Source organism: Camellia sinensis, chromosome 9, assembly GCF_055761805.1.
Source record: "Camellia sinensis isolate YWXY chromosome 9, ASM5576180v1, whole genome shotgun sequence".
NCBI lineage: Eukaryota > Viridiplantae > Streptophyta > Magnoliopsida > Ericales > Theaceae > Camellia > Camellia sinensis.
Genome location: NC_138969.1, coordinates 41,682,835 through 41,692,823, shown reverse-complemented (window position 1 = coordinate 41,692,823; position 9,989 = coordinate 41,682,835). Strand labels below are relative to the sequence as shown.

Below are 9,989 nucleotides of genomic sequence, written 5' to 3'. Positions count from 1 at the left end.
AACCCGGTACGCTCTGATACCAAGTTGTAACGCCCTCAAAATAATAACATTAAACCCATCAATAAAAGATTCATTAACATATGAAATAACCACATTCTTCCATTTATCAGAGTTTCGTTACATAAGTATTACATGTTAACAACAAAAGCAAAATGCCCTACGGGCTTACAGCTTTTCAAGTTAACACTTGGTTACAACAAAAAGAGTACTAACGCATTTGCACATTAAGCCCTTGGCTTGAATTTACATGTAATACATCAAAAACAAAACGACAAAAGTATGTCCGTCTCTAGTCTCCCAAGCTATGTCCTTGGAGGTGGCATGCTACCTGTACCTGAAAATGATATTTCCATATAGGGTGAGCCACAGCCCAGTAGAAACACACTAAACCAACCATGAACAATGACTAAAAGATTAGCAATTGATAGATGGCCAATACTGATACATTCACATAAATCACATATTTATGTCATACGACTTATGAGTCCAAGTTACCTTTCATTTTCCCTTTTTCAACAGATAGGCATATAAACTCTATCATCTTTTCAACAGATATGTATAACACTATATCCCACATTCACAGATAAGCATATAAGCTGTATCCACATTCTCAACAGATATGTATAACAACAATATCCCACATTCACAGATAAGCATATAAGCTGTATCCACACGTCACAAAGATAAGCATATTAGCTCTATCTTCACTTCTTTAGACAAGCATATGAGCTGTATCTACGGAGTTCATCCCCTATCTTCTCCCAACACTATCCGGTTTAGAGGTACATCCCCCATCTTTCCCTAAACCGCGGAGTACATCCCCCATCTCCTCCTCTACACATAACGTATACAAACACATTGGTTCTATATACAATCACTCAATACATACAGTTAATGTATTCTAACAACCGTCAATTTTCATGACACATTCCATTGATTAGTTTCCGTTTGCCTAATCATCATGCATTGTCTACAACAATCACGACTATCCTCCACCGATAGCCCAAAGCAGTTATCTCTAAACAGAAAATAAATGCACAATGGATATTCAATCAACATTTCATTTCCTCATTTCTCACAATTAATTATCCTAATTAATCAAACAATGTAATTAGGTCATTAACCATAATTGACATTTCAACCCTTAGGTCCCATTTTCACCAATGATTCAACATCTATTCCATTTCTCTATGCCAAACATGCATCTAGGTTTATTATGAATAAAACCCCAACTTTTGTAAAATAACACAAAAGCCCCAAACTTTACCAAATTACCAAACCAACCCCAACATCTCAAAATACTAAAACTTAAAGACAAAATCCATAGAGAGGAGTAGGATATCCCTATCTCAAATCCGGAGCCCCAAAGAAGAAGATGACAAGACCCAACGTGCTTCAAAACCCGAAATTTTCAGATTAAAATGTAGCCCTCGATGATCAACAACCTTTTTGTAAAGGCCAAAGATGAGCAAATCACTCCTACTAGATCAAAACCTAGAGAGAAGGTAGAGTTCTAGAGTGAGAGGCTCAACAATGGTGTTTTTGGAAAAGTAGGAGAGAGAAGAGAAAGTGAAAAAGTGATTTGAAAAGTCACAACTCGGGACTTAAACCCAGTCGCCCCGCTTGAGCGTCAAACACCCCGCTCGAGCGTCACTCACAGACTCCTACTCGAGCGTCAACAATCCCGCTCGAGCGGCGGATACACACTCCCAGAACTTTTACAGAACCAGGTCTTCGCTTGAGCTTCCAACTCCCCGCTCGAGCGGCACTCACACAACCCTGCTCGAGCGGCTAATCCCACGCTCGAGCATACAACACTGCACAGGAAAAATACTGGATGGGTGTATTACCCGCTCGAGCGCCCAAATCCCCGCTCGAGCGGACAGGCCAAAATCTGGGCAACTAGCTTTGGTTTCCAAACTCAACCAACCTGTAACAAACCTGCCCAACACATCCTATAACTCAAATACGAAGCAAAAAGGATGTAAACAAGATAATAATCAACTACCAACATCCACGGGCACATGTCCGGATCACTACACAACAGGGTAAATCCGGGATCACTATAAAACTTATTTTAAAAATAAGTAGAAGTATATTTCTTTTCATTTCCAAACATTTCAATTTTTTTTAAATCAATTCATTTTATTTTTTTAAAATGAAAACTATATATATCAAAGTTTTTCAAATTTATTTTTGCACATTGTTTTAAAACAAAAAAGGAAATTATGCAAATAGTCCCTATAGTTTACGCGATGTGTCAATTGGTCCCTGTAGTTTTAATTTGCTTGATTTTGCCTTTTAATTTAACGAATTGTGTCATTTTAGTCCAATAAATAACAGTTGTTAAGTTAATTTAATGGAAAGTTAAACAATATGTCAATTTAGTCCTTGTATTTTTCATAATGTGTCAATTTAATCCTTATCAAAATTGAGAAAATTGAAACTATAGGGATCAAATTGACACATCATGTAAAGTACGTGGACCAAATTGACACATTGTTTGATCTTCCGTTAAATTAACTTAACAACTGTTATTTATTATACTAAAATGACACAATCCATTAAATTAAGGGACAAAATCGAACAAATTAAAACTACAGAGACTAAATTGACACATCGTGTAAACTAAAGGGACAATTTGTATAATTTACCCCAAAAAAAACAAAACTATAGCTATAGATAGCTATCATTTTCTAAACCATCCATCTCTCCCGTTGAGCACAGGTACTAAAACAATGAGCAAGGATCCTCTACAGTGATTTTTCCCTAAAGTTTCCTAAAGTGCTACAGTGTATGGTTGAGATTTACTGACAAGTCACATCAATTTTTCTGATGTGACTTGCCAGTAAATCTCAACCACACAATATAGCACTCTAGGAAACTTTAGGAAAATTTCACTCTAGAGAATCCTTGGTGTAAAACAATGTTTTATCTCTGTCTAGGGGTCTCTATCCTTTGCTTGAAACAGAAAAATATCAGTGTGTTTCAACAGGACAGTTCAGTCTACTTCATTTTATGTCACACATACTATTTTCTTGTCAACACTACCAAAGAAATTTAGTTTCACAAGGTGGTTGAGACTTATGAAAGAGTTTGGTTCGCCAACCACATCTATCAACCCACAAAAATATAATAGTACAAGTTTCAATATTTCTTATTTATGTGACCCAAAATTTCTATAACATTGGAATAAAAAACTCCATTTTCTTTCAACTTTCTACACAACCAAACAAGTTTCCTCTGTTTTCATTCTACTTCACCCACATGTGTTCCTCTCTAAAGCATTTTTTCACTCTTTTCCATCGTCTTTTTTTGCTTCAACTTTTTCTTTATGTGTTGATGATGATGAGTATCTCATCACCTAAAGCCCAGGCTCAAACTCTAGGAAAGCAAAAGGGTTTGAACAACTCAGTTAAAGCTATTTTAGTGTTTGGAGACTCAACAGTTGACCCTGGGAACAACAACCACATTGGGACTATCTTCAAGAGCAACTTTCTGCCTTATGGGAGAGATTTTCCAAACCAAGTTCCAACTGGAAGGTTTTGTAATGGAAGGCTTGCTACTGACTTCATTGGTGAGTTCAAAACAAATTTATATATATATATATATTTGATAATATGGGTATCTGGGACTTTGTTCCAATTTCTCAAGTTCATATTGTTAAGAGTAGTGGGGATCCTAACAAGTACTGGATATTGGATCCCAAATTTTAGAATGAGGGTACTTGGTACTTTAGTGTTTATAATCTGTAGCCTGAATTTTGTTTTTTTGTCATAGTGAAATTGTAGTGATCACCGTGAATGTACACTTAATTTTGAAAAAAATTTCAGTGTGCAGTGTACATCGTATGTAATTCTATCACAAAGTTAAGTTGTCACGAATTTATATAAGTGATCTCACAAAAATTACTTAAGTTGAGCACAGCCTCGTAAGTCTTGAGTTTTTACAAATTTACGTAAATTTGTGTTCGATTTACGTATTTTTGTGAGATCACTTATGCAAATTTTATAATTACATATGGTGTACAGTGCACACTGAAACATTTTCCCTTAGTCTTTTGTGTTACATGTGATTTACAATTTTTGTTTATTTGGTATATCATCCATCTTGATTAAGGATTCTGCTCCTGTTGGACGTATACTAGATAATTATTTGACATAGCCTCTGGGGTGGCCTTAAAGAGCGAAGCGTTTCACGAACTTATAACTTACTGCTTTTGAAGCATTTATTAGCTCATCGACTAATCCTTTGAATTAAGTGATGATGTTATAAATGGACACTTATCAATCAGTTCTATTAATTGAATTTATTTACCTATAAGTTCCCACTGATAAATTTGTTTATAAAAGTAAGAGAGAGTGATAAATTTATCATTTAACAAATTTATCAATAGGACTTAGTAAATAATAAATCTTAAAAATAGGATCTATTGGTAAATTACCATTTTACAAGTGACTCGAATGTCTACCATACTTTGTGAGGGAAATGGGTGTTTTTGGTTTTACATAGTGATAATGTTGAATTTTTTTTTGTTTTTGTGTTTTTGTTGTGTGTTTTGTAAGTGCAGCTAGGTATGTAGGTATCAAAGAGTATCTGCCTCCATATTTGGACTCAACACTTGGCATTGATGAGCTATTGGGTGGTGTTAGTTTTGCCTCAGCTGGATCAGGATTTGACCCCCTTACCCCACTAATAAGTGTTAGTCCTTTTCTCCCCCTCTCCTCTATATATCATCATGCTACTGTTTATTAGTAATATTAAAAAAAAAAGTTAAATTACTTAAAAATTTATTCAAAAAAATTATTTAAAAGTCAGGTTTATAATCATTGTGGGTATATCACACGTCCCGCTAATTTTAAATCTCCTTCACGCACTCATTTTCCAGACAAAATTCATAATAAATTTTCAGGATTCATAGTATTATTGTTGTTTATTTTATCAAAATTTTAAATTTTGGGTCAATTTAGTCATTTTAATTCTAATATTTTTTTTAAAAAAATTCACATTATGCCAATTTATTCTAATTAATAACACATATTAAGAAATTGAATAGAAGTTAAGAGAAAAATGGTTAATTCAAAAATGATGTCAACCCTTCAATCACTTTGAGAATTGGATAGACTAATTTGCCCCTTGATTTCAGTCTAAATTCTATAGAAACATTATTAATTAGACCAAATTGATACAATGTTATAAATAAAATTAAAAAAATTCAAGGATAAAATTGTTTGAATTAGAATATGATGAACTTTTTTATTTTTTAATTGACAGATTAATATGACAGACAAACTACAAATATTACGAGTGTAAAATTCAAGCTGATTTTGAGGTTTTTTTTTTTTTTTTTTTTTTTTGGGTGGTGTTAATTTGTTTTTGTTTCAGAATGTGATCTCATTGCCAAAGCAACTAGAGTACTTCAAAGAGTATCAAGCGAGATTGGAGATGGTGATAGGGAAGAAAAGAACCAAAAATTTGATAAACAATGCACTGTACCTTGTTAGTGCTGGTACAAATGACTTTGTTATGAATTATTTTGCTATGCCAATCAGAAGGAAGAGCTATAGTCTCCCAAGTTACATGGAGTTGTTGTTGCAGCAAGTCCAGCAGTTCGTGCAGGTTTGCTCAATGCCCAAATATTATCATAATATGCGTGAGATAAATAGTGAATTTCACTTGTATATATTTTATTTTGTAAAAATTTTCTGTACGCTTAGATTTACTTTTATCATAATTGTCAAATTTCAATGATGGTTAAAAAAAATAATTTACATAAAATTTAGTGCAAATTACATTGCTAGTATTTATAGTTTGCCTACTCTATAAAATTGGCACTTGTAGTTTAATTTGATCAATTTACTCTTTAATTTTTTATATCGCGTCAATTTAATTTAATTGATAATGTCTCTTTAGAATTTGACTGTATTCAAAGAGCAAAATAATTCATTCACTCTCAAATTGATTGAAGGGTTGACGCTAACCCTTCAATCAATTGGATTAAAGTGACACAATGTGAAAAATTAAAGACAAAATTGATACTATTGAAATTACAAGAATCAAGATCAAATTGACATAAAAAGAAAATTACATCAACTGCATATATAATTTGTCTACAAGATTTTTTTCCCCCATATTCTACATCAACAACAAAAGTTTCGTTGACAAATTTATTAATTCATTTATGATGCATCTTAGGTCAATGAAATACTAAGTCTCATGTCATTTTGTCACAATCAGAACTAATTTTGACTGAATCCACATATTAGCAATCCAATCCCGCTCCCTAAATTTGTAAACAAACATGGTCTAAGTGTCTTCTCTTTGGCTTGTAGGGTTTGATGGACCAAGGGGCTAGAAGAATTGGAGTGGTTGGATTACCACCAATGGGTTGTTTGCCTGTGGTGATCACCCTTAATTCGGATAATGCAATTCTACAACGTGGTTGTGTGGATTACTTCTCCTCTGTTTCCAAACAGCACAATATGTTGCTCCAATTGAATCTCAAAACCATCCAAACTGGATTAGAAGAATTAGGAGGCCGGATTGTGTACTTGGATGTGCATGGACCATTGTCTGATATGATAGTTCAAGGCCCCAAGTTCGGTAAGTACATCCCCTCTTCTGCTTTTTCAATTATTATAATTTTTTTTTATAAAAAGTCTCATTTGGTAATGTTTTTATTTCTTATTTTTGTTTTTAAAGACATTGAAAATCATTTTCAAAGATTTAGGAATAAAATTAAAATAAAAAAAGAAGAAGAAAGCGTTTTCCCTTGCATTCCATTTGTTTTGTTTGGGCACAAAATATTTTCTAGTATTTGGTACAATTGACAACAAAAGTCAACAAAAATTTTTGAAATCAATGGAAAATAAATTTAGGCAACAAATGTTACCAAGTTTTCATTCTCTCATATCTCTCGGACAACCTCCTTGTCGCCAACCACCGCCTTTAGAGACCACCGCTAGCCACCCCACTCACTAGCCACTACTTCTCGCCATCCTCCAACCTCTAGTCACAAACTTAGGCGAACAACTTCTGCCACCCTCCACTACTGGCCATTGTGTCTGGTCACTATTCAATGTTCACTGTCTACTATCACTTCCAACAACTCACCAAACAAATTTTCTTACTTTTGTTTTTGTATTTTTTTTAAATAATTATTGCATAAAACAAACTATTTTGATATTGTTTTTTGGGAAAGTATTTCATTTATATATATTTATAGAAAACTGATAACGTTACCAAATGCCATAGAAAAAAATGGAAATTAAACCAAATTTAGCCCAGCCCATCTAATGAATTTTTTGGGGGGGTTGCATTTCAGATTTTGATGAGGTTAGCAGTGGATGTTGTGGGACTGGATTATTGGAGGCATCATTCTTATGCAACTCAAAATCTTACATTTGCTCTGATGCATCAAAGTATGTGTTTTGGGACTCCATTCACCCAACTGAGAAGACATACAAGCTCCTCTTTGATTCCATTCGTTCTCAGATTGATTTCCTAATCAAGGATTAATTGTTCCTCAATTATACTAACCCTATAGGATGGTTATGGTTACAATCAGTGGAGTAAAGTAGTTTAATTGGTTTTATGGATGAAATTCAGTTAATTCCAGTTTTATATATGTCTGGTTTAAACTGTGTAAATTCAATACAGGAAAGTATATGCTAGTCATGTTCAAGCAGCACATTTGGATTGAATGATTTGGAGAAAAAAAAAAAATTAATTTCTCTTGATTCTAATTATTTATTTGAATGATTAAAGAGGAGAGAAATGTAAACAATGAAGGAGAAAAAATGTTGAATGATTACTATAATTCAAGAAGTATTAAAGAAATAGAATTGCAACACATAATAATTTCTTCTCTTGTTATACTTTTTCTTTTCTTTTTTTCAATCTCTCTAAACAATATAGGAGAGTTGCATTGTTTGGCTTGATTTTTATAATTTGCTTCTTTTTTTTTTAATTAAAAACTAATTTGATGAAAAAATGAAAAAAAATAAAAAGTTAATCATTTTAATACGATTTTATCATTTTTAAGCAGAAATAATTTGTAAAAGTCTGAAAATATACTTTTGATGTTTATTTTTATTAACTATTTTTTTAAACAAAATAAAACCAAACATCTTTTCTTTTAACCTAATTTTTATTTTTATTTTTTTCTCAAAGCTCTTTTGATTTTGTATGTGTATGCCCTTTGTCCACCAGCTGTGGTAGATGGACAGACTAATGGGGAAAAAACAAAAAAAATTGATAATGGTCACGACTTGTTTGAGAATAGATTATTTTAATAATTTTTTAATTTTTTGGTTAAAATATGAGGTAAAAGAATAATATGTTTGGGATAATTTTTTAATTTTTTATGAAAAAATATGCAATAAGTAGAGAGAAAATGAAATCTTTGACTTTTTAGTATAGATTGTTGGTTTTTTCATTTTTTTTAATAACTTTTTACTTTTAGACTAAAAGTGATGTTGTCAAACGAGACCAGTCTTATAAATCAAAAGTCTATCCAAAAGAGCTTTCCAAAGGAAAATACTAGAGATTTCGAAAAATTCTATTTCTACACACCTAATTATTTTAGTATATACATTTAATGAAATATGATTTTAATGATAATTATATCATAAAATAAAATAGTCATAATAGACATACACTAATACACATAATATTATATAAAAATATTCTTTATACATATTTTTAAAAATAAAATACATCTCAATGTACACCTTTTGTTTCAAACTATAGTAAGGGCGCGTTGCCTCAATCTATGCCGATCGTTTCGAAGACTGTTGTTTGACATTCTCTTCGACTTTATTGTTATTTCATATTACTATGGTTCCACACATATATATCAATCTTGGCCTATGCATTGATTATAGATTTCCAATCACATGGGCAAGGTGAGGTAATATAATGTTCATTGAGATTGTGATGGACGGAGATAGTGAAAATCAGAAATTTATGTTAGGAATTAGAAAGACGACGGAATAATATTTGATGATTAGTGAGTGATATGAATCATGTTGTAGTTCATAAACACCAAAATTTTTCCTTAAATATTGAGACTAATGTACTTAAAAATTATTAGAATATATAGCACAGGACAAGAGGAACTGTGTATTCCTTATAGACTAAAAGAAAACAAAATTTTAACAATTCAATTGCTTGAATACATCATTGTTAACATTTTTTTTTTTTAATTTTTTTTTTTATGCAGTTAATATTATTACATGAATTTAAGCCAATCAGATTCCATACATCCAATGTGTTCATATTTGTGTATATGTATGTACCTTGATCTTTAAAAAGGGGGTTTACACTAAATGCTTATTAGTAAAGCAAAATGATTGTTACCAAAGTGCGGCGGTCTGGATTCAGTGTATTGGGGAAGAGAGAGAGAGGAAAACAAGAAATCATACAGTGATATCAAAAGAATGTCTTTGATTATGATAATTGTTTTGGCTCTTGTGTGGTGACATATTTTTTGGGTAGTTGTACGGGGAGGAAATAATTCTCCTCGTATAATCCTGTTGACCAAGTCCACGTTCCTCCGTACGACGTCGCTTTGTCACCTGAAAACACAAACGTGAGCTAGCCGGCGGGTGTGTGCCGGAAACCTCTCCGATGCCTAAGTCAGAAAACTTGACAAATAGACAAAGCTCTATGTTCTCAGAAAGAATTATGTTCAATTACCTCCTCCAAGGTGATGCTTGTGAGCTTTTATAAGTTTCATATGGCACAATCCTAGTAGGACTTGTATTTCTCCATGCAGAGTCCTCCTAGGATTCATTCTCCTAAGGATAATGCTTATCCTTTTACACCCTCCCCCACTGCTTAAACCAAGTGGGATGGTTTTCTTTATGGCCGAACTTCCATTTGACCGAAGTAAAATTGGCTATACCGAGCCACAGAGGGCCGAACTATCCTTAGCTCGGTCTTCTGCTCTAACTCCTTACTTCGGCTGTTCTGTTCAACCTTGACGT

At 32.8% G+C, this 9,989-nt stretch overlaps 1 protein-coding gene across 1 annotated transcript; it reads left to right on the top strand.

The window, feature by feature from the left end:
- The first annotated feature begins 3,160 nt into the window (after window positions 1-3,160).
- Window positions 3,161-7,867, top strand: LOC114313951 (GDSL esterase/lipase At5g45960). Its single transcript, XM_028260378.2, has 5 exons — window positions 3,161-3,577; window positions 4,571-4,701; window positions 5,386-5,619; window positions 6,333-6,603; window positions 7,325-7,867. The coding sequence occupies exons 1-5, from the start codon at window positions 3,268-3,270 to the stop codon at window positions 7,516-7,518; spliced, it is 1,140 nt and encodes a 379-aa protein (XP_028116179.2). The 5' UTR covers window positions 3,161-3,267; the 3' UTR covers window positions 7,519-7,867.
- The last annotated feature ends 2,122 nt before the right edge of the window (window positions 7,868-9,989 follow it).

Coding starts and splice junctions, on each gene's coding strand:
- LOC114313951 (XM_028260378.2), top strand. CDS start 3,268: ATGTGTTCCTCTCTAAAGCATTTTTTCACTCTTTTCCATCGTCTTTTT. Junction 3,578..4,570: donor GCTTGCTACTGACTTCATTG/GTGAGTTCAAAA, acceptor TTGTAAGTGCAG/CTAGGTATGTAGGTATCAAA. Junction 5,620..6,332: donor AAGTCCAGCAGTTCGTGCAG/GTTTGCTCAATG, acceptor TTTGGCTTGTAG/GGTTTGATGGACCAAGGGGC.